Below are 24,622 nucleotides of genomic sequence, written 5' to 3'. Positions count from 1 at the left end.
CATTTCTCCCCGGAGTTAGAGACCAGGAGGTGATGCCACAGAGCACCCAGCATCCCCCTGGAGAAGGTACCCCTTCTGTTTTCTCCATGACAGGTGTTCATTCTGGATGTTTGCATACATCTGGTGATGGGGAGCTTCACTGTCTCCCCAGGAAGCCCACCCCATGGCGGGCAACTCTATTCACTAGCAAGTTTTCCTTGTTGTTGTTGTTGTTTTTTTTGAGCTGAAATCGGTCTTATGGAGACTACTTCCCTGGATTTGGTTCTTACCTTCGGCAACACCGAACAGGTTTGTTTCTTTTGGACGAAAAGAATGTCCAAGATGTTCTTTCCACTTTTTAGAGATTGTAATCTCAAGCTCCTACCCCCGCTCTGTCTTATTTTTCATCTCAGGGATAAACATCTTGTCTCCTCATCCATTTCCAATGGGAAATGATTGGCAGACACCTCCCCATGTTGGTCACATCCCAAATAACACAGTTCACATTTACCGGGTCCCCTTGCTGACATCTCCCAGATCTAAGTCTGTTACACCTACATAACGACCCTAACGAGGCAGGTATCACTATCACGGTCTTACCAGGAAGATCACACGGATATTAAAAGACAGAGCTGGGGTCTGAATGGAGAGTTAGAAGCCTGAGTGGCCAGGCTTCAACTTCTTGGTTTTAAACTGGTACCAAAATAATAATAATAATAATAATAATAATAATAATAATAATAAATAATAATAATAAAACAAATAAACTAGTAGCATAACGGGGCTCGTGAGGCCTGCAATCCAATTCATCAATGCAGTTTTTACTGAGTGGGGCCTAAATATGGTCACAACCTTATGGGACTGGTCTGACCGGGGCAAATAGAGCTGGGCTGTCACTGTGCCTGTTTTACGCAGTCTGCCTCTCTTGATGCTGTCTCAAGAGATGCTATCATTTCTGGAAGACCTGCCACGCTCTTGGCTCACGTTGACCTGGTTGCACTCAGCTAAACACCCCGGGACTCTGCCACAGGAGCTGCTGGAAAGTCAAATCTGGACTGTCCTTTCTTATCCCTGATGACAGAGGCCCTGACAGCAAAGTGCGAGTCACACCAAATTTGGGTTGGCTGGGTGGTTCCCGGGGGAGTGGAAGACCTAAGGGGAAGGGTGCCAAGAATGTTCGGAGGAACAGAAGCGATGCATAAACCACTTTATTTGTGTTCCTCTGGGCAACAAGAACCCAGAGGAGAAGCTGTATATACAACACAACATTTGTAGCCAGCGAACACAGGGTTCTTTGTTATCATTTCGGAAAACCAATAAACAAAGGGAGAATAAGGTTTGCTCTCAATTTTTGCAACAAACTTCAAAAATCTCCACCTCAAAGCCAAAGAATGCTTAACTGGAGCTTTGTGCTAAAGGCCCTCTCTCCCCTGAGCCTCCCTTCCTCTCCCCATCTCCCGTCTCCGCATCCTCATTTCCGGGAGGTCATTTTAATTAGCAGGCTGTCGCAGTGACTCAACCTGCCACTTCACAGACAGGAAGGGAGCACCCTCCTCGGGACCCATTCATCATACAAAGGCACTTTACTCTTTAGAAAAATGCACAATATTTAGCTTCCGCTCCTCGCCTTGGGAATTGCTACTGCTGCAGTTTTATGTTATCAGCCCCCTGCCTCGGTTGGGGGGGGCACTCTCCTTCCTTCTGCATTTCCTTCACCTGGCAGCCAGCCTTCCCTCACTCCAGAGTATCCATACCTACCTCTTCAACGGCCAGGTTTGGTCCCTGACACCAGGATCGGGAGATCTGAACCATGAGTGACCAATGCTTGTTGTCTTTGGAGCTACAGTTTCAATGAAATGACCCAGGCCATCGGGAAATGCACACAGCCCGTAGACACAGTGACAGTGACCATAGTGACCCCAGACCACTGTGATTTCAAAAATTCTGTTCTATTGTTCCCAACAGTACATTTGTCTTTGGGTCGTATGTGTCACTGATGTGGTGTTGGATCAGCAGGTATAGACAGTGCATTTCTAAAACCGTAAACAACCATCACCTAGTCTAAGAGGTAACCACCGGTGGTAGCAACACAACTCGAAAAGGCTTCAAAAGCACTGACCTGAGATGTGTCAAACCTCTCAAAAGGGATGTGTAGCTTTTCCTCGTCCTGTGAGGATTCTCTGTGTTTTGAAAATAGCCTCTGTACTCGCTTGGTTTGAGCCTCCTATCTTGTTCCTGACCCTTTAAGCTGAAGCCCCACAATCGATTTTCCATTGGTAAAAGGGAAACCCGATGATGAAATTTCTCATTTTTTCCTTCCCTTTCACCAGCCTAGTCCATATCCCACACCCTGTATCTTGGAAACTAGAGAGAAGGGTGAATAATTTCATGCCCCAGCGGAAAATGCATGCTCGTGCCTCCACAAGACCTCCCCGGGCTCCATGTCCTTAAAAAGAGTTTGAAGGGTCTCTGTGGCTCACTGAGCTCTTCTTGTCCCCTTTGCCGTTGGGGTGGTTGCTGGCTGGGCCCCGCAGGAATGGGTACTTGTAGGGAGGGGGCTTCTCTTTCCTGCAAAGGGGAGATAACAGAAAGAGAGAAGAAAGACAGCACATATACACACCGGATTGAAATAATTTCTGGCGTGTCTATCTCCCCCACTGAACTGTGACATCCCAGGAGCAGTGGCCTTGTCTTCCTCTTCTCCGTGGCCCAGGATCCCAGCCCAGAGCCTGGTTCAAAGCAGGCATCATGGCTCAGTGAATGACTGCTAGATGGATGGATGGATACTCTGCATCATGCTGGTGCTGGAGAAGACCTGACTGACTACAGCTCCAACTCTCTCACATTTCCACCTTGATTCTAACCCATCCTATCCCAATCACAATGGGATGGGGGAAGGATGCACAGAAGATCCATATCCTGGGGGAGCCTGGGACCCCAGCCTCTTCATAATCATCATGGGCTCCAGAGGCATCCTTATATTCCTCAGAATAGCCTAACTCTGGCATTTCACAGCGGGTCTGTCTCCGCCACGAGCTTGGGTGATCTTGGAAGGCAGAGATACATCTGGCTCCTCTCTGAGTCAGGGTACCCAGCACCCAATGCCATACCCTTAACACTACTCTTCAGTAATTGCCCTCTGTCTGTTTGGCTCACACACTAGACTATGGGATCTTGGTGAACAGGGGCCAGGTTTTATCCATTTTTGTGTTTTCCTTCATATGGGGCCTTGTTTGTTATGTTGTTGACTGATAGCTAATGTGCCATTCACTCATGTGTTGGACTAGGATTTGTTTTTAGGGGAAAGAGTAGGCTTTAGAGCTAAAAAGAACTCACCTGAATTCCCAGGTTGGCTGGGGGAGGTGTGATCTTGGGAAAGTTACTTAACTTTTCTGGGATTTATTTGTAAAATGGAGATAAAATATTCCAGTCTTGCAGGGATGTTGGGAGGTTAAATAAAATAATATGAGTAAATGCACTTAGTGTCTTCCCTCGCCTGCTGTAACTTATAAAGGTGTGGTGCTAGCTGTTAAGAATGGTCCCGTGGTCTCTGGACGTGACGAACATGAGTCAGACATTGATGCTGTCCTCAGGCTGCTTATGGTTTAGTAGAGGAGGCAGTTACACAAACTAACTATGCAAAATGATAAAGAATTACAGAGCAAGATAGAAAGTGACAGCAGAAATATGGAATCTCTCTTGGGCTCTTTGAATTAGGACTGGAGAAGCAATGTCTTGTAGCTCATCGTGCTCTGACCTTGGATATCCATTTTCCTTCGTTGTCGATGAGTCATGAACGAGGTAAAAATGTAACAGGTGGCAGCACACAAAAGGGACACCTTGTCTTAACATATCTCCCTCCCCGGGAGGCCTCACTACCTGAAATTCCACCCTCTTGAGACGCAGAGCAAGGCCGTCTAGCATGGGTGAGATACGTCTAGACCTCAGGACCCAGAGACAGCCGAGAGCACACAGGAGCCCATGCCCTTCCTATCTCACAGGCTCTGGTAAGTGGGGGCTGGAGGTGAAGTTTGCAAATTACGGGGTGCCATTCATATGTCATTGAGTGGGTGTGCCCCCCAAAGGGAGCATAGGAAATAAGAGGAGTCTGTTCGCGGGGGTAAAGGAGGGTGTACTTCCCCTAGAGAGGCAAGCCTAGGTACAAGCCCAGGTGGGGCAGCCCGAGGTAGACGGTGGCATGGGAGAAGGTGTGCAGTGGTTGGGGTGGTGGAGTGTGGATTGACTGGCAGAGAGCCTCTGTAACTAAAGGTGGAGGCGAAGAGAGAGAAGGCACTGGAAGGCAAATATCCTATATGTCTGGGCCCCTATTGCTCTTCCTCCAACGCCTTCCCCCACCTTCCCAGGCTCACCTGGGAAGCAGACTGCCCAGGAAATAAGCTTCTCTCTCCTAAAGACGTCCACAGTATGTTGTACCTTGCCTTCCATAAATAGTTTTCTAGGTAGTTCTTTGTCTATCAGTTTTTCTCATGAGAATGTGACTTTAACACATTTGATTTTTGTCTATAATTCCCAAGCAAAGGGATGCCAGGCCTGGCACGGAGTAGGTGCTAGAGGAGTGACTGAAGAATAGGAAGGAACTTTTGGTCTTGTCCTTAACGTCTCCATTGCTCTAAGCATCCTGGTTGTGTCATGCCTCGGGCTGTGGCTCTTCAGGCCCCTGCTTCCTTCCTTCCACCTACCCCCAACATGGAATACTCCCTCTTTTTTTTCTATTTCATCCATCTACGTTCTACAGGTCTGTTAAAACAAAGTTCAAACCCCACTTCCTCCCTGAAGCCTCCTTGGGATACTCCTGCTGGCTGGCCAGATGGTGTGGGAGGGGAATTTCTGGTTGGGTCTCACTTCTCTAAAACATGAAGGAGTTGAAGTCAAGAATCCTTAGGAGCTTCTTCATTTCTATGATTCTCTAATTCTTATTTGGTGCTTAGTGAGGATTTACCCCCTGCTGGGCTGTGCATCGTGCACGAAAGATCCAGAGTGAACCAAGGTAGCTCCTTAAGGAGCAACCTGTCTAGTGGAGAAGCCAGAGGTGCAGACGTGCCAGGACAATACTCTACGGGACATACAGTGCTACAGGTGTGTGCAAAACGCAGTCAGGACTCCAGCAGAGGGGAAGGAGCTCTGTGCCCGGTGGAGAACACAGACAGTGAAGCAGAGGCGTGATGTTTATTTAGACTGGGCTTTGAAAAGTACGTAGGAATTCATCATCTAGAGACAAAATGGGAGAACATTCCAGGAAGACAAAAAGCAATGAACAAAGACATGGAGGTGTGAAAATAGCTGACCTGTTCAGTCTGAAGCATGAGGTGTCAGGTGGTAGAAAGCAGATGGGGTGGAGAGGGTGCTCACAGGGGAGGGGTCTGCTGGGAGGCTGGAAAGGAGGTGCAGCGCATAGACCAGAGCTTTGAATAGCAAGAAGAGGAACTGGAACATTACCCTGAAGGTAATGGGGAGCCAGAGAAGGTTTTGGAGAGAGAGAGAGAGAGAGAGAGAATAATCTGATATGCAGCTGAGCACTTTCATACACTGGTTGGTATTGTTGGTCGTTGTTGCGTGTGTACATGCCTCTTTCTCCTCTGCAATCTGGGCTCCTGGTGGGCAGGGGCTCTCCGTGTCCCCCAGCACCCAGCGCACGGCCCAGCACGCGGTGGGCTCCAGTGTGTTGAGTAGCCGATCATTCCCATCCTCCTACACACACACCAAAACCCTGCCCCAGAGCCGCCCTCCCAGCCCGTCGCTGGGCCTGAGTCCACCTCACACTCAGAGACCTGCCCACCGTCCACGCTCCTGCTCTCCCCACAGGGGCTCACCTGGCCTGTTCACTTTTTCCTTTTTTTTTTTTTTTAATTTTTATTTACTTATGATAGTCACACACACAGAGAGAGAGAGAGAGAGAGAGAGAGAGAGAGAGGCAGAGACACAGGCAGAGGGAGAAGCAGGCTCCATGCACCGGGAGCCCGATGTGGGATTCGATCCCGGGTCTCCAGGATCGCGCCCTGGGCCAAAGGCAGGCGCCAAACCGCTGCGCCACCCAGGGATCCCTGTTCACTTTTTCCTAATTTTCCTCTACCTTGGTGGGACCTTTTGAACTTCAGCCCCGCAGCTACGTCACTGTGGTCTAAATAAGTGCGGGGCCCCAGCTGTGGTCATCAGCGCCCCGTCCCTGGGCCTATGCTCTTGGCCCTCCCCAGGGGCCCTCTCTGAAGGGCAGCCCGGCACCCGACAGGCTCCCGCCAGCACCTGCGTGGAGGCTGACATGTTATAATTACCCACAGAGATGAGAGAAAACAAAATTAATTTTGAGTCACAACATGTAATTTTCCTTTAAAACCAGACCTACATTTCACTTGTGTTATTTGATGCTTGGGTGGAAAATAACACAAACAAAGGGGACGTATTCAAGTCCTCAATTGGAGCCTTGTAGCCTCCTGGGAATTCATTTTTCAAGAGTTGCTGACCGACTGAGAGCTAAGTGATATTTGTGGTTTGGTGAGACAGAGGGGTGGGCATGGAGAGGGAGTTTGCTTGTTTTTCTTAATTTAAGGGTGGGGGCGTGTACGTCAGGTCCTCAAGGCTGCGCACTTTGACAGATGAGCTCTCCAGCTCTTTTCTACAGAGGCCCCAGAGCTTAGAGCCATGAGGTCCCAGGAGCAGTTGCCACCAGGGCCCTGAGAGACAGCTCCCCGCATCTTCTCCACCCGGCTTCAGGTTCCCGCCTCCTCCCCATCTGGAGGAACTCTGCTAAGTCACCCAGAGAGAAGCAGGCTGGGGATCCTGGGGCCTGGGCTCTGGCTGTGGCCAGTGCCGGGTGTCCCCTGGGCCTCGACTTCCTCATCTTATCAGGAAGAGGGGGCTGCACAATTGCTAGGCTCCGTGAGTGTGGCACCCCTCCACCGACGGTGCAACAAGCCAGGAAAAAGTCTAAAGGATCAAGATAATTGTATTCAGGCTGACAAAGGACCTGAAAGAGACAATCCCCCAATTAACTTGTAAATGAGATTCTAAGAATTCTTCGGAGTGTTCTAAACCTTTAAATTTTTAAGAGCTTCAGCCAATCAAGAATGACTTCTAAGAATGAACTGAGCACTTTCCTCTAGAGGTGAGCTCCTCAAAGGCAGGGTCAGGCCCTAATCATTACTCATTCCAGCCCCTCTCTCCCCCCAGGGGCCTGGCTTAAGTGTTGGTTTTCCTAAGTGGAGGAAGGAGGGAAGGAAGGAAGGAGGGACGGAAGGAAGGACAGAAGGAAGGCAGGCAGGCACATAGTCTAGGCCTGTGGGAGCACAGAGGAGATCCGGACATGATCCTCGTGAAGGGGTTTTTAATCCACCAGGAATGAGGGTGGGTACAAAGACCTCGGGTGATGGGTGAACAATCTGAGACAGAGTATACGAGTCAGAGTACACTGTTTTGTAGACTCTGTGGGGACGTGGGACTCCCAGCAGGAGAACGTGGCTCCGAGAGATCACCCAGCCCAACCAGAGAAGTGCAGGGACTTGCCCCAGGCCCTGATGACGAGCTGGCTGGAAATCTGGGATTGCAACCCAGAAACCAGAGGACATGGAAACATTTATTGAGCACCTACTGACTGTCAGGCACTATGCCAAGCTTGTCTTTAATCTTCAAAACCTTCTGTAGAGATTTCAGTTATTATATCCACTTTATAGGTAGGTAGAGAAGGGTTTCAAGAGGCCCGGAGACCTGCCTGAGATCCCAAGGTTAGCATGAGCCTGAGACCGAGTTTGAACCCACGGCCGATAGTGAGCAAGGCTTCTTGCTCAAGGTGGAGCTTAGTCAGACTTCAGTCTAGTTTTGGAATAAAATAATCTTTTTATTCCTGTCCCTGCCAAAATCTCTTTGACCTCAGGCAATTGTCTTCACTTTTCTGAGCTTCCTTTTCCTCATTTGTGATCTGAGGAGTCTACTATCCATGAGGAATAAATAAGATCATGTTCAAAAAGTACTTGGCTCAATTAATAACAGTGATTAATACTGTTTTTGTTGGGATCCCTGGGTGGCTCAGCTGATGAGCATCTGCCTTCGGCTCAGGGAGTGATCCTGGAGTTCTGGGATCGAGTCCCACATCGGGCTCCCTGCATGGAGCCTGCTTCTCCCTCTGCCTGTGTGTTTCTGCCTCTCTCTCTCTCTCTCTCTCTCTCTCTCATGAATAAATAATAAAATCTTAAAAAATATATTGTTTTTGTTAGTAACAGGGTATGGTGGCAGGTGCATTAGTGCAAAGGCCCTGGGGCAGTCAAGCACACGGGCAAGGTGAGGGGCAAGGTCTGGGGGGAAGACTGGCCCGGCAGGAGGAGTAAGCTGGACATCATTGTGTCTTTTAGGGAGGCTGGATCACTAGAGAGCAGGACATGCGGCTCACAGGTAGGGCAGGGCCAGCACATTTCAGAGGCCATTGGGTGTCCCTGTGCAAGTGTTCACTGGGCTTCCTTCCAAGAGGCCTGGGAATGCCCGGTGCTCCGGGCTGGGTCTAGCCCTCTGAAAGCTGGGCATCCCTGACCTACTCTATTCGGCGGCCCAAAACATTGACTCCAGCAGAAGAGGTGACATGATCTCTTAGGGGTGTGTCCCCCCTAGCCCCAAACCCTTGTCTTGAGGGAATGGGACTATCACGTTCACAAGGGGATGCATGCATGCCTACCCGGGTGCAGGGTGCTTTAGCACCCATCTCACGGTAACTTTGTAGGTGGGTGCCATCGTCCCCGCATCACAGCTGGGAAAACACAGGGATCGGAGGCCTCGTGGGCCCAGATGAAACAGGAATCCTGGCGGATGAGCCACCAGCTGAGGCAGCATATGGAGACACCCAGACTAACTTAGAACAATGACTGTGCTCGGTCCCCAGCACCGCTCGCCCCCGTGGACTCCCGCGCTAGACCCAGAATGTGACCGCCCCGTGCTGTCTGACGCTGCCACGGTGTTAGTAGTCAGAAAGCACACGGTGGGGCTCTTCGGTCTGGGACAGGATGGGGGTCCCCTTGGATGGGAAACCGAGGCCAGACGAAGCCAAGGGAAGCTGCCCTGGAAGGCAAAGCCAGGGAAGCAGGACCCAAGCCGCACAGCTCTGCTGTGTCACTCACCGCAGCCTCGGCACCGGGATCGCCACTTTCTCCACCAGGGGGTTCAGCCGATAATAATCCAAAAACGTTCTTGCCACGTTCCTTCCCAGCTTCATATCTGCAAGTGTGAGCGTCAAGGAACAACTTGGAAGGCGACTGGGACAGAGTGAAAAGTGCTGGTCATAACAACAGCAGTGACAGACTGCAGGGATGCTGCTCAGCCTTCTACGCTTTCTGTAGGACCTTTTCTGATTTTTCTAAAATTTTAGATACTATTTTTTCCTCATTTTACAGATGAGCAAATTGAGGTGCGAAGAGATTAAATAATTTGCCCAAGGTCACAGGATCAGGAAGGAGAGGAACCAGGATGTGGGTCTAGGTGCTCTCACCTCAAAGCTATGTTCATTCGAAGCTTCTAGAATATACTGCGTCCCTTTGGGAATCACTGAGCTTCCACGGTCTGGCTTCAGGTGGCTCAGGGTGGAGGCCGATAAGTGAGACCCAAGGGCAAGAGACCCTTTGTTGTGTGTAGACCAGGCTCTGTTTGACCTTTAGGGATCAGTCATGTACTTTGGTAACCTCGGGGGGCAATGGTCAAACCCTCTCACCCTCAACAGTGTCCTCGTTCCACCTTGAAATCTACCAATAATGAATCCTCAGGGCAAAGTTCATGACCTGTTAAAGTACAAAGGGCCAATTCTGTATCAACCATTACCATTCTAGTATGAATTGGTAGACCAGTCATCTCTTCAACAACTCAGAGTACCTGCTCTGTGCATTATAGTATATCTCTGGGCCATCACACGAGCTATTTCCTCTGCCTGAAGTGCCTCCCCACCTCCCTTGGCTATTTTTTTGCTCATCAACTCTCCAGTTAGGGTAATATCCCTTCAGCAAAGCCTTCTACGGTATCGCTCTCCCCAGGGCTGTGATTGGTGGTCTGGCCCCAAGCTTCCATGAGACTTCTAAATTGACTTCATTTAAGGCACTTATCTCTTCTAAGAGTTTGCCCACCTCCCTGCAGGCCCCTGCTGTCCCGCTAGAGAAGGCCAGCATCTCCTTTCCCCTGGATTACTATCATGCTCTCCTAATGGGCCTCCCCCCCACAGGCTTCCCTGCTTCTACTCCATTTCCTACGACGTAATCAGAGGGAGGCTATAAAGTGCAGAGCTAACCACTGCATCCAACCGAGTTCAATTCCCAAGGGGCTCCCAGTTGCCTTAAAGTTCAAACTTTGGAACTTGATTGACCAGGTCCTTCATGTTTGGGCTCCTACTTGTTTTCTTAGTTTTGTGCTTGTGCTCCCCGCCTCTCCACCCCCCCCAACCCCCCCTTGGCCTTCACACTCCAGCAACTGAACTTCTTTCACTTTCTGGTCTTTTCCTACACCTTTCTGTCTTTCCAGGCCACTTTCCCTCCCTCCACGTGTCTTATGGGGCTGACTTCTCAGTCTCCGGGCATCTCAGTTTAACTGTCACGTCGCTGGATATGCGTCAGCCCTCTCCATCCAGGGGCACGGAGCTGGACTAGTGTTTGTGGAATGGTCGGGTGAGTTTTCACCGCGGTCTTCAAGAAGTCCCCGAGCTGGGGTTGGACATGGCCTAGGACATGAAAACTGGCATCCACGAAGCACCTCCTATGTTCCTGGCCCGACACTGGTACTTTGCTTCCACAGACATTTGAAACAATCCAGTGAGGAGGGCATGTTAGTCTCCCTTTGTGCTCTGGGAGGCCGAGGAGCTTCTCCGAGGCTGTCTAACCGGCAGCGGGCGAGCCAGGGCTCCAATTCGGGAAAGGCTGACTCGGGAGCAGTGAACGGTCCCCCAGCCTGAGCTGTTTCCCAGCTCGAAGGCACCTTTTCTGTCAAGGGCTGAGTCATCCCAGGCCAGCGCCTGGTGGGAGGAGGAAAAACACCAGACAAGTTGTTTATGACAGTGCGACGCGCCGCAGGCTCACCGGGCTGTGGGGCCGCCACCTGCTTTCTTCCTCTGGATGTGACCGACCTTCTCTGTCCTCTTCTTTAAAAAGTTCCCGAGCCGGCGTTGGCATGGCCTGTGACCGGCAGGCCCTGGTCTGCTGCTCTAACCTAGCCGGGCCCCAGTCGGCCTGGGGGGCCCAATCGCCCTGAGTGTGGGGCCCAGAGCTGTGGGGCCCAGAGCTGCAGGGCCGCAGAGGAAAGGAGGGCGCGCTGCGGCCTGGCTACAAGGGCCCAGCAGGAGTTTTAGGATCAGATCTCTCGAATGCAGATCCTGGCCCTGTCACATTCTGTGTCTGGCACGCTGCATTTTCCAAAAATGTCGGCACCAGTATCTCCACCTCACGTGGGATTCTATGATCTGACCCCGACCCTCCTTCCACCGGGACGTGTGGTCCGTGCCTGCTCGCTCCGGATCTGGGCGGGCTTGTGACTCTCCGGCAATGCCAAGGACGGCCGCCGTGGTCGTCACGACACCGTGGGGCTTGGGAGGCCAGGTGGGCCAAGGGGTTGTCACTTGGCCCTTGCTTGCTGGCATTCCCGGGCTGGGGTCCGCCTCGCAAGCAGTGGAGCAACCTGCGGCCGCCGTGCTGCGCGGAGGCTCGACGGGGCGGGAGCGTCCCTCCAGCCCACAGGCCGCTGGCAGCGGCATCAGCCAGGTCCAAGCTGGCCCCACTGGGCAGGCCCGCCCCAGCTTCGGCCCCGACAAGGCATGGGCCTGCACCTGCGAAATGTGGGTCATAACCCCGTCCCCGGGCTCGTGCCGAGGTGCCGGCTGCCACGTGGGTGCTGACAAAGCAAATGCAAGAGTGGGGCGCCCGAGCCCATCCTCCCGGGCCCGCAGCCACCCTCCAGAAATCCTGGTCATCGGGCCGAGTCGGGCCGCTCCAGCAAAACGTCCGGCCATGAGGTGCTGATGCCTCTGCTTGAAAGAGGGCGTTTTAAAGGTGGGGGTTGTCTGGGACACCCTCTTCCCCTCTCCGACCGTGTCAGGGGTTCCTCAAACCCTGGAGCTTTGCCCTAGGCTACTGGCTACGGGGTGGGGGTGTCTGAGTCAAGACGGGAGAGCCTGATTGAATATTTTCACTTAAACTAGGTGTCTTTGGACAAGGACTTGGGGTGCAGGCAGAGAAGGCAATGACCAGCTGGAACCCCTTCCAATGAGACAGGGCTGTGGTGAGAGCTCCCCGCTTTGCACTGCCGCCAACAGTCTCCGAATGGCCTATAGGCTGGAAATGTCATTTCCTCACAGACGTATGTGGCTCACTGCTCTCACAGATGGAGGAACAGTTAGCAGGGGGTGGGGGTCAGGACCCCCGAGTCAGAGAAGCAGGGGAGCTTGGCTGGAATTGTGTGAGACCCAGACAGACTTGGCCACCTTTGCTCAGAGCCATTGAGGTAAAGGGTGAGTGTCGGTAGCTCTGGTACTTCCTGGGGCCCTTTAACAGGTAAAGAGGCTTGGGCACGTGCTGTTCACTCTCACTCATCCATTGGTTCATTGAAACATTCACTGGGGGGGATCCCTGGGTGGTACAGCGGTTTAGCGCCTGCCTTTGGCCCAGAGCGCGATCCTGGAGACCCGGGATCGAATCCCACGTCGGGCTCCTGGTGCATGGAGCCTGCTTCTCCCTCTGCCTATGTCTCTGCCTCTCTTTCTGTGTGTGACTATCATAAAAAAAAAAAAAAAAAAAAAAAAAGAAACATTCACTGGGCTCTTCCCCCCTGTATAGTGGGAGGCACAGTGACAAGGACTGGGGGAAGAGACAGAGAAATTAGACAAGTACAGCTGACAGTATAGCCGGGAAACCACCGCGTCCTGAGTAACCATGTCGCCAGGCAGCCTGCTGTGTGGTCACCTTCACAAAACTCACTCCAGAACTTCCCCTACGCACTGTGCGGTGTAGCTACTCTCGCCAGTCCCCACCACAGCCCTGCAAGGTCCAAGTACAACTCTACACATACTTTGCAGAAAAGGAAACTGTAAAAAGGAAAACATGCACAAATGACCTGGAATCCTGTGGCCTGAAAGTGATGGAGGTGGCCTGGGAGCCGGAGCGTCTGTGCCTACGGTTTCTCCTCCGTTGAGTGTGATCATACGTGCAAACACTAGACTCTGTGGACACGTAGGAGATTGAAATCCAGCTGCGGGAATTGTGAAAGGCTTCATGGAAGTGGGTATGTAACAAAGACGGGAAGGCCAAGGACCACTCACAAGGGGAAGGGAGAGGCTGGCGTCAGGGAAGCCCGGAGTACAGCCAGGACATGTGACCCTGGTCCATAAATAAGACAGAGAGGGGCCCCGTGAGCCCAGGCAACCTCGGGGTAGGGTGAAAGCTGAGGCTGCAGACAGATCAGCTTTGAATGCCCAATTAAGGAATTTAAACCTGTATTCTGCAGGCAATAAAAAATATTTGATGTATCTATGGTTGTGTCAATCATTTGTCGACTCAATATATATTTATTGATCATCTGCTATGTTCCGGCCCTCTGGAAGGCTCAGGGTTACTGTGGTAAATAAACAACAACAACGACAAAATAAAACAAAAAAATACAACCAAGACAGTGGTTCTTAAGTCTAGAAGTGGAGATAGATAACAAAGGAATAAAAACCCACATAAATATGTAATTGTGATTTTACTAGTGTAGGATGACAATGCACAGGGTCTGGAAGAGAGGGTGATGGGGTGCTTCACAACAAGGCCTCTGATCGGGGGTGTGGGCCGGCTTCCCCGAGGAGGGGACATGTGAACTGAGAGTGGACAAAAGAGCGCAGCACCTATGAAGAAGGAAGGGCAGTGGGAAGGGTCCTTGGGTGGGAGATAGGGTCTGAAGGAGGGTGGTGTGGAGGGACAGGCAAGGGCGAGATCACATGAAGCCTTATTCTGGGTCACCTGAAGGAGTCTGGGTTTTCTGAGTGAATGGCAAGCTGAAGAATTTTAAGCAGGAAAATGAGACAGTCTGATTTATAATTTTAAAAGGTCACTGCTGTGCTAAAAATAAGGAAGCAAGAGTCGAAGCAGGCAGATGGGCCAGGAGACTCCTGCAGTGGTCCAGGTGAGAGATGGGGCTGGGGCAGGTGGGGGAGGTCTGGACCAGGACGGAGGGGGCAGAGATGGGAAGATATGCCTTGGGGAGGAACTGGCAGGTTGGCAGTGGGGCCTGAGGGGAGGAAGGCGTGAGGGCAGCCTCCCATGCCTGTAGCCTGGGCAGCTGGGCGGATGGAGTGCCCCGATGGGGGCGGTGCAGAAGCTGGGGCTGGTGGCATAGGTTCAGGGGACAGACCAGGAGTTCACTTTGAGCTGGCGATGCTGATGAGACACTAAGCGTCTAGGTCCTGAATCAGAACTGGGGAAAGAATCAGGTCATGGAGATGGTTTCTGGACAACCAGCCATTTGGGAGTAGTCACGCTGCAGGCCCTGCCGACTGTCCGGTGCGTCCCACTCTGCCCAGCTCCCCACCCCTTGCTCCTGCTCCCAGGGAAGACCCAGTTGCGAGTGTCCAAGGCCTCCCGGCGAGGGGCAGTGGCTGCGGGACCCTCCGTTCTCCTGCCTCCTGGGATCCGAGGGCGCTGAATGAGCACCTACGTGGGGATTCCAGAGACCAACCTGGTTTCAATCAGTAGCTTCCGTGTGACCTTGGCCATTTCCCTTCTCTGGGCCTAGTTTCTCTGTGGGTAAAGAAGTATAGTCTCTCACGTCCTTTCCAGCATTAACATGGTGTGTTCAAGGCTATAAGCTCGTGAAAAATCCCGTCCCCATTGTTTCGTTCAAGGAATGTTTCCTGAGAACCTACTATGCACCGAGTAGCTTGAGGGCCCTGGGATTCACGGCAAACGAGACCCCCAAAGATCCCTGTCGTCCTGGAGCTTCTGTTGGAGTTTGGGAGACAAATCGTCCATGTAACAAACACATCTGCAAGTTCCCGACGATGCCAGAACGTGAAAGTGCTAAGTGCTCAGGCGCAGGGATAAAGACGGAGTCAGGGGCACCTTGCGGCCCAAGTAGAGCGGCCTGGGAGGCCTGGCGGGAAGGTGGGGGTTAGCTGTGCCTGCAGGGGTGAAGGAGCCAGCGGGCGCCCACCAGGGGATCCCCCTCCTCTGAGCCGCAAGGCCCGGCCGGCCGTGCCACTGTTGGCTCTGCCGAGCCCAGCCCAATCCCACTACTGGAGCTCACAGTTAACCTGGGGAGGAGCTCCCCCGCGGGAGTCAGAGGCACCCCCTTGTTGGCGTGCGGCAGCTGCCCCGGGAGGGTCCTCCCACCTCCCTGAGCAGGCCCAGGCGGCACCCATCACACGCGTCCTCCTGCGGCCTGAGCCCTGCCCTCTCCATCCTGCTCGTCCCTGCAGCCAGCTCCACGCTGCTCCCTGCCTGCGGCTCTTCCAGAACCACCAGAGGCCCCGGGCTGCCCTGAGGCCGAGTCCGGTGCCAAGTCTCCCTCCCTCTCTCCTCACGCCCTGTGCTTCGGGCAGCTCGGATCCCCGCGCCCCCCCCCCCCCCCACCGCAGATGTCAACCTGCCAGGGACTGGTCCAGGGAGGCACCTCAAGAACCGGCACAACGAGGAGGGAAGCCCACCCGCTCATTCATTCGTTCACTCGTTCATTTGTCTATTTATTGTCTTTGACCTGCCAGATGCCGTTCTGGGAGCCGGGACGCAGGGAGAAAACGCAGCCCCGGTCCTCATGGGGATCTTTCCCTGCTCTCATCCTGCTTCCAAAAAAGAAAATGTAACTCCTACTTGCTCCCTGTTCCAAAACCGCAGCCTGGAAGTATGTGTGCTCGTACTCCCGCCTCTGCCAGCAGCGGAGGATCATCATTAAAGGGGAAAGACGACGGCGCCGCTGGAACATTAAGGGGCACCTGTCGGGAGCCTCCAGGTGAAGCCAGAAGAACAAGGCAACAGGGAAATAGCTCTTGTCCCTGCCCCCTGCAGCCGTCCCCGCGGTGAGACAGGTGCGCGGCCACACAGGCTCCATCTCTGAAGTGCAGCGTGGGGGCTGCGGAGGTCACGGCAGAGAGAGTGACAGGGAGGGAGGACGCAAGGGAGGACGCGACGGAGGACGACACAGAGAGGCAGCAGGGCCGGAGACCCAGAGGGAAAGAAGCCAGGGGCCAGGAAGACGCAAGAGGAACAGTCAGGATGCAACAGAAAGATCGGGAAGGAAGATCATCTCGGGGGCTGAGAGCGACTGGACCCTGAAAAGTGGAGGGAAAGGGAGCGAGGACGAGAGACAGAGTAGGAGGCAACAGCAGAGGGAGAGAGCAAGCGAGCAGTGCAGCCGCGGGGGGGGGGGGGGGGGGGGCAGGAGGAGAAACAGCAGGTGGGACAGAAAGACCAACACAAGCAGAGAGGAGACAGCGACAGCGACAGTGGGAGAGTGGGAGGCCTGGGACGGAGCCGGGACACAGGGGGACAGGCAGGGCTCCCCTGGCACCGAGATGCCACGGGGAAGGTGGGAATCCAGGAGGGGAGGTGGGCGCATACCCAGGCCCCGGGGCCGCTGTGTCCCCAGGCTCCCAGCTCGTCTGCAGCTGCGCAGCCCCCCAACTCGGGAGCTTAAAACAACATGCATCTACCGTCCCGCAGGTCTGGGCCCAGAAATCTGAAGTCTGTCTCACTGGGGCGCAGACAGGGCGTCAGGGGCCCCCCTCCCCGTGGAGGCCTCTCCCTGCTTCCTTGGGCTGCGGCCTTGGCTTCTGACGCCACCACTCTGGGGTCTGCCTCCCCCCACACTGCATCCGTCCCCCTCCTTCTGTGTGCGGCCAACCTCCCTCTGCCCCCCCCCCCCCCCCGCTTCTGTGTAGGCTCCAAGCCCAGGGCGGGGCTGGAACTCACGACCCTGCAATCTAGACCTGAGTTGAGATCAAGAGGGGGAGCCCCCCAGGGCTCCAGCTCCCTCCTAGAAGGCTGCGTGCGGGGCCCAGCCCTGGAGCCCAAGACAAGCTCCTGCCTCAAGAGCCGTGGCAATCCCATCTACAGAGGCCTCATCTCCACATAGGCGACACTGATGGGATCCAGGGGTTAGGATCTAGACATGTTTGGGGTCATTACCCAGCCTCCGGCGTGCGTCCACAACTCCTCCGGGTGCCGAAGGGCGGGGGATGAAGGTGCGCCCACGGGTGGGCAGTGCAGCTCTGGCTGGGTGCTGGGCACCTTGCAGGGTGCTCAACCCCCACCTCCCCCACCTGACCCCCAGGGCCTTCTGCACAGCAGCAGGTGCGTTCACCGGATTTGGATCCAGACATGTCCAACCCCAGTCTTTTTTTTACTGACATAATTTGCTGCCTCTCAGGGGCAGGAGATACCCGTACAGGGCCGCATGCTGCTTATTTTGCCTCCTAAACGTGTTGTGGATGTGGCCTTCCTCCTCTCGCTCTACCATCCATCCCCTTACTTCAGATCCTCTCTCTTATCTGAACTATTGCTTCAGCCTAATTGGTCTTCTTGACTTCAGTTTCCCTCCTTTTGCACTGAGAGCGATGTTCTCATAATTGCTAACCTTGTCGCTTCCTGACTTAAAACCTTACACTGATTCTCTGTCACCTGTAGGGTAAGATCTAAACTTTTAAATGTGGCATTCAGGGCCTTGCATAAGCTAGTCTAAGCCTGTCCCCTGACACTGCACCCCATCCTGCATCTGTTTAGATGTGGGGTTTAGAGTCCCAAAAGCATGGATTTTTTTTTTTTTTAAAGCATGGATTTTAATATTGGCTCCTACACGTTTAGGGCAAGCTGCGTTAACATCTCTGTGCCTCAGTTTTCGCATCTGCTACCTATCTCAAAGGACTCTCGTGTGGATCAGAAATCATGGATCCTGAGCCCCTAGCACAGTGCAGGCAGGTGGTAACTCTCTATTATTATTATTACTGTGTATGAATCTGTCGTTTCCAACAAAGCACGAGCTCCTCAAGGACAATGGTGTGTCACATTCAGATTTCTTTCCAGAGCCATTTAACACACGTTAGGTCTATCACAGAAGCAAGAAAAAGACAATGAACCAAAAAACAGGATAAAGTGGGAGAGAGAAAAAGAGGGACAGAGAGACGCACAGAGAGAGAGAGTGAGAGATGGAGAAATTGTTTTTAGAATTATCTGGATTTTCAGGGGTAAGGTCTTGCAGGTTTCCTACAGTTTTCTCTGTAAAATTGGCTAGAGGGTGAGCTGAAATGGTCTCTAGTTCTGATCTGGTCCTCACTCTCTCTCTGCCCCATCCTAGGAGAAGAGGCTACCGTTTCTGGCCACCCAGGTCAGAGCAGGCCTTCTCAGGCCTGAGGCAGTACCCATCACTCTGACTGGGTATCTGGAAGAGAAATCAAGCTGGAAGCTGGCTGGGCTAGAACGGATGCAGATCCGACCTTAGGAATAATGTGCCTGAGTCTGGACAGGATGGCCTTGGGGGACTTTTGAACTTCAGACCACGCTGGGCAGGTTGTCATTTATTATTTGTTATTCATTCAACAGATGCTTATCAAGCACCTCCTATGTGTTGAGCCAGGTAATAGGTTTATAGGCTACACTGGGGGGCTAAACACAACAGGCATGGTCCTGCCTTAAGCTGCTCCCGGTCCAGGCACTATAGACATTAGGGCTGGATGACTGTGTAAGGAGAAGAATGGCTCCTCCTCTGCTAAGATGGGCCTAGAAGCAACTACAAACAGAATGGTGGGCCATTCAGCAGCTGAGAATCGCAGGCCAGTCTTTAGGCTGGAAAGCAAAAGTAATAATTGAAACTAGCTTAGAATTGAAGAGGCTCACTAAAGGGACAGGATATGGTCTTTAAAAGAAGGCCACTCCGGGAATCCCTGGGTGGCTTAGCGGTTTAGTGCTCGCCTTTGGCCCAGGCCGTGATCCTGGAGACCTGGGATCGAGTCCCACATCAGGCTCCCTGCAAGGAGCCTGCTTCTTCCTCTGCCTGTGTCTCTGCCTCTCTCTCAAACTGTGTCTCTCATGAATAAATAAATAAAATCTTTAAAAAAAAAAAAAAAAAAAAAGAAGGCCACTCCCTTGTTCCTTGTGTCTTCATTCTGATTTGGCCCGGAATTTGAAGCACTTACATGGATTAATAAAATGAGCAATATCTTGGGAGTCAAGAGACCCATATTTGAATGTCAGCTTTTACCAAACTGCCGGACGACCTGGGCTAAGTCACTCACCCCGCCCCGGGCTTCCTCGTCCCCATTTGTATCATCAGGAGGAGTTGGGCTTCTTCCACGGTTTCACCAAGGGATGGCTACACTATAGTCAAACTCCACTATAACACCTTATTCTCGGCTACCTCCTTACATTTAATCCTCATTTGGGGACATTTTTGTTCCATCTTAAGCAAAATAGAAATGATCCCATCCCTTAAATTCTACTCTTTAGGGCTCCACTGGCTCTAACATTTTATGATTTTCTTTCCTGCCCTTGTGTTATTTTGAACTTGAAATAACAAGTTGTTGTCTTGAACTTGAAACTCAGGGGGTAGAACTTATGTTTAGGATCATTTACTATCTTTCAGGCACTGTGCTATTTATTATGCACAAAAAGGGCAGATTTTATTATTCCCATGTTCCAGGTTAGTAAACCGAGGTTCAGAGAAGTCCCGTGTCTAACATTGCTCAACTAACAGTTGAAGGTTAAGACTCAAACTCAGGTCTGTCCAACTGCAAGGCCTGAGGTTACTGGGAATTATGATCATGCTATAATTATTATCTTAACTGTCTTAAAATGACTGTGTTCCTTTTTTTAAAAATAAATTTTATGTATTTATTCATGAGAGACACAGAGAGAGAGAGAGGCAGAGACACAGGCAGAGGGAGAAGCAGGCTCCATGCAGGGAGCCTGATGTGGGACTCGATCCTAGGTCTCCAGGATCATGCCCTGGGCTGAAGGCGGCGCTAAACCGCTGAGCCACCGGGGCTGCCCCGACTGTGTTCCTTTATTCAATATTTATTCCCTGCTGTGTCAGGCTCTGGGCCAGATGCTACGGACTTGGAGATGAAAAGTCAACCTCTGTCCTGAGCAGCCCTCACAGAAGACAGGTAGATAAAAACTGCAGTGCAGGGCAATGACTACTATGGCAGAGGGAAGCAGGGGCACAGAAAATAAGTTTTGACATTGGAGGGACCCCAGAGGACTTCTTAGAGGAGGTAACACCTGCGCCAAACAGGGTGGGGTCTTTTATTTGAGATAAATGTGCTTTAAGTAATTGCAGTCAACAAATAATTAAGAATTTCCTATGTACTAGGTATTTTTCTAGATGCTGAGATACACCTTGCTCATGGAGCTCACATCCCAGTAGGGGAGACAATGAACAAACACATGGAGGATGAGGTTGGAATCTGAGGGACTTGACCAAAGTCAAGAGTAGGAGCTGACCAGGCACAGAGGGGATGATGGCGTTCATGGAAAGGGATCCCTGGCCAGAGGCAGAGGCATGTGCAAGCTGAGGCATGCTGATCCCCTCAAAGGTGGGAAGACATTTGGCGTGGCTGGAATACCTTCTACAAGACGAAGAAGGAAGCAAGAGAAATACACAAAGACAGGTCATGAGCGCCTCGTGTGAGGTAATGAACGTGAACTTTATGCCGCAGGTGATAAGGAGGCATGGCAAGGTTGTAAGGGAGGCAGAGAGAACGTTAGATTTGGCTTCATCGTGATCATTCCTGTGGCCCTGGTAGAGGATGGTTTGGAAGGGACCAGGACTGGAGGCAGGGAGGACAGCTCTAGTCTAGGGAGGATGGGGAAGGCCTGCGCTGGGACACTAAGAGTGGGGCAAGAAGGAGGAGACAGAACTAGAAATACTGGTCGTGTGAAATGGACACGAGCCGGGGGGCTGGATGCAGGGTTCTGGCCGCCTCAAGGGTAGACGTCAGGTTCCTGCGTTGGGGAGTAGGTGGCGGTGCCCGCAGTGATCCTGGATACGAAGTCGGACTGCGGCTCCCCTAGACTCCAGGGAGTTCTTAGTTCCCTGGAATCCCTCTATGGCACTCTCCTCAGTAGGAGGGTCGCCTAATTTTATTTTGCTGCACGTTTGTGTCACACGACTCCTATGGTTCCTACGACGAAGCTCCGCCGTGATGTCCAGTTACTGGCATTTCCTCGCATCTCGCCTTCTTTGGGAGACATGTCGGTTCCTTGTCAGGCACAGCTGAGGGGGCCACTGACAGGATGGCTAAGGAGCTGGGCTTGAGCTCCCCATGAGACTGACACATATATCCAGTTTTTTTTTAGGATAGGATATGTTTTCTTAGGAACTTTCCTATCCTCACTATTCCACACCGCTGTCTGCCTGTCTGTCTGCCTGTCTGTCGGCCCGTCTGCTTCCCTCCCTCCCTCTGGCCAACACTCATCAGATCTGTCCGGTGTCAGGATATAAAACATGCCTGTTCCACGTCTCGTTCGCTCCTGCCCTATTCTAATAACAACGGGACAGCCGAGTCCTGCTGCGACCCGCGTTGTGGGGGATCCCTTGAGGGCGGGCTTCCTAGGCCCGCTGTGGGCCGCGCATTCTCCTGCCTCCGGGAACGTCCGCCCCTTCTTCAGCCCCCAGCCCAGCTCCCGCTCCTTCAAGAAAGGCTTCGTGAGCCCCTGGACAAGTCAGGGGCTGCCGCCATACCCCTCCCAGCACCCCGGGGCCCCCGCATGGGCCTCTCCTGTCTGTAACCTCATGTGTCTCTGTGGTTTTGGTAAATAACCGCCTCTTCCACAAGGCCACCAAGTTCCGTGGTTGCAAAAACTGTGTCGCTTCATTCACCGTGAGGTCCCCCGTGTCTGGCGGTGTACGGCACATTTGGTGTTCAGCTAATATTTTGCTGCTCATGGTAGGAAATCGGAGGGAAACCCGGTGTCTGAGGACTTCACTGGGAGGAGGAATGGAGGTCAGGTCCTGGAGACTGTGGGAAGAGAAATGCTGAGCTATGGGGGTTAGCACAAGGCAGGGTGAGAGCAAGCGTCACCAACTTCAGCAGGTAAAGTGGACTTGTTCTTCCCCTGTCACTTCTAGGGAAGCAGGAAAAGTCCAGAATGAGGGTCCCTGGAAGAGGACTGTCTGATGAAGAGGAGAAGGAGACTCCAGCACCACGTGATTGATCATTTCCAAGGAGCCTACGTAAAGCCCAAGATGAAGAGATGGAAATGTTTCATGGAGAGAACTATGATCCTGGGGTCTAGGGGTCCTGTTCCTTCCACAGCTAGCTGGGTATAGGCAGAGGGTGAACCCCATTGAGAACTAGTGGCCTCCAGGGACATGTGCTCCTCTTAAGCCAAACCCTCTCAGAACATCGCCCCGGGAAGTCAGAGCAGGGAGCCTCGGGCCTGGGTCTGGAGGGGACCTGAAGGAGCAGGGCCTGGGAGCCAGTGGGCAGAGCTGCGTGTCCGACCTGCGCCGGCTGGGACCGGACCATTACACCCCGAATCTCCGCTCCTCTTTGCCTCTGTCTCTTCCCAGCTAGACTGTGAGCTCCTGGAGGGCGGGGCCTGCATCCTCCCCATCCTCGGTTCCCCACAGCTTAATAGGACTCCCCCGTTTTCCCACCTTGCTTGTGGGAAGAATAAATAAATGAATGGATAAAAAACCGTAGGCTTTGGATGGATTCCAAATGGATTCCCGGGTGGCTCGGCGGTTTAGCACCTGCTTTCGGCCCAGGGCGTGATCCCGGGGTCCTGGGATCGAGTCCCACATCGAGCTCCCTGCCGGGAGCCTGCTTCTCCCTCTGCCTCTCTCTCTCTTTCTGTCTCTCTCTCATGAATAAATAAATAAAATCTTTAAATAAACAAAACAAAACAAAACAAAAACTGTAGGCAAGCAGCTCACCCTCTGATCCTAAATGTCCTTCTCTGTGAAGCGGGAATGACAATAGCTCCTAACTAGAGCACTGTGAGGATTGAATGACCTAATGAACACGAAACCACCGGGGAGGGACTCTTGCATAAAGTAGATGCTCAAAAATACTTATCTTCTCTTTTGCCTTTAACCACATCTCCTGGCTTTAAGTACTCCCTGAAGTTTGCTGACCTTCACTTATTCTAGGTTGAACTTTACAGTGTATCAAAGAGCTAGAGGATCCTAAAACATCTCAGCAGGAGGGTACCAACAGCAGACATCTGTCTGGTTTTGTTTTCCTGCTCTTAATCAATTCCCCTTTCCCAACACCCCATTTTTCCATATTGAACCCCCAGTGTCAGTCCCTGTGGCTCAGAGGAACTGGCCCCAACCAGATGGTGCAGGAGGATAGAGTCGGGGCCTGTGAGAGAGGGAATCACCCGTAACCCTGAGAGGATGGGATGTCCACCAGGAGCTGCATTTTGCTCCCACTGGGGGAGAGCCTGCAGAGAACGGGGTCATCACTCAGGGAGCAGCTTGAGACCAAGTCCTGATGACACTGTCTCCAGATCCAGGCATGCTTAAAACCAGTGCTCCGTTAGACTTGACTTCAGACTTTAACTTTTTACTTAAGACTGTTCAAATTGGTTTTTCTATCACTGGCAACCCAAGAAATTCGAGTAAAAAGACCCTGGAGTTTACCTCGTCAAACCTCCTAATTTTACAGATGAAGAGATTTGCAAAATCACATGGTCAGTTTTTATACACGACCAATTTTCCAAATCCATATATTGCCACACTTCCTTTACTCAGTACCGCCGACCAGAACAGGAACAGGCTGTCCTTCTCCCTGAATAGGGTCAGAGAACATTGACTTTGGTCACAGAACACCGAATCTTTCTCCAACAGAAAGAATTTCCTATTTCAAATCCTCGGGAGCCAGTTTTGTTTTGCGTTACAATGTTTTTATCCCCCGAGCAGCGAGCAGCGCTGCCGATGGCTGTCCTTTCCCTTCTACACAGCGTCATGGGCAGCAATTAATTCTGATCACAAAGAGACAGCAGGGACGGATGGAGCATTAATTGGACGGAGCAGTCAGCATCTCCCTTAGCCCACAGTGGGTACCTGCATGAGGGCATATGGGGGCAGGCTCACGCACTCACGCGTGCACACACACGCTCACTCCCCCACCACCCCCACCCCCCTACCCCAACCAACCAGGGCACGGGAGAGGGCCCAGCATAGCACGCTGGCTGGTCAGCATGTATTAAAAAATCAAGGACTGTGGAGTCACAAAGATTCCATCACCAACCAGTGGCTTAAAATTGGCCTCCTCATTTGTAAAACAAGGATGCACAGACCTACTTCAAAGTGGTTCAGAGAATTAAATAAGAATATTGTATGTAAAAAAAAAAAAAAAAAAGAATATTGTATGTAAAGTGCTTTTCACTGGTATGTAGCAGGAGCTCAGTGAGTGTTAGTTTTCTTTCCTTCCACATCAAACACCTTTTATAGCAGGTAGAGAATAAAGGCCAACGTGACCTGCAAGTTTAGATCGTTGGTTGCTCTGGACTGGGCCTAGCAATCTTGATAGTCTCCCCCTGACCTCCCCTTAATCCTATATCACTGCCCTCCCCCTCCTCCCCAACACACACACACACACACACACACACACACACACAATTGCTACATGTGCATGCACACATAATACACTCCCTCCTGCCTCCTCCCCCTCCAGGATGGCAAACTCTGGGAGGGCGGCTCGGTA

At 52.3% G+C, this 24,622-nt stretch overlaps 1 protein-coding gene across 13 annotated transcripts in view; it reads right to left on the bottom strand.

Annotated features, from left to right (window-relative positions):
- LOC144281984 (BEN domain-containing protein 5) overlaps positions 1–24,622 on the bottom strand; it is a 1,369,676-nt gene that overhangs the window by 6,403 nt on the left and 1,338,651 nt on the right. For 11 of the 13 annotated variants that reach the window (XM_077845011.1, XM_077845014.1, XM_077845002.1 and 8 more), the window contains 2 exons: positions 9,096–9,192; positions 1,170–2,547 (listed from right to left, as the gene is read on the bottom strand). In XM_077845011.1, the coding sequence (XP_077701137.1) occupies positions 2,344–2,547; positions 9,096–9,192 (301 nt within the window). In that variant the 3' untranslated portion in view covers positions 1,170–2,343. Of the gene's footprint in view, positions 1–1,169; positions 2,548–9,095; positions 9,193–24,622 lie in introns of those variants that run through there. The other 2 variants (XM_077845003.1, XM_077845007.1) reach the window with 1 other exon arrangement.

Source organism: Canis aureus, chromosome 13 (assembly GCF_053574225.1).
Source record: "Canis aureus isolate CA01 chromosome 13, VMU_Caureus_v.1.0, whole genome shotgun sequence".
NCBI lineage: Eukaryota > Metazoa > Chordata > Mammalia > Carnivora > Canidae > Canis > Canis aureus.
The sequence above is the reverse complement of the archived record's forward strand: the minus strand, read 5'-3'. Positions and strand labels throughout refer to the sequence as shown.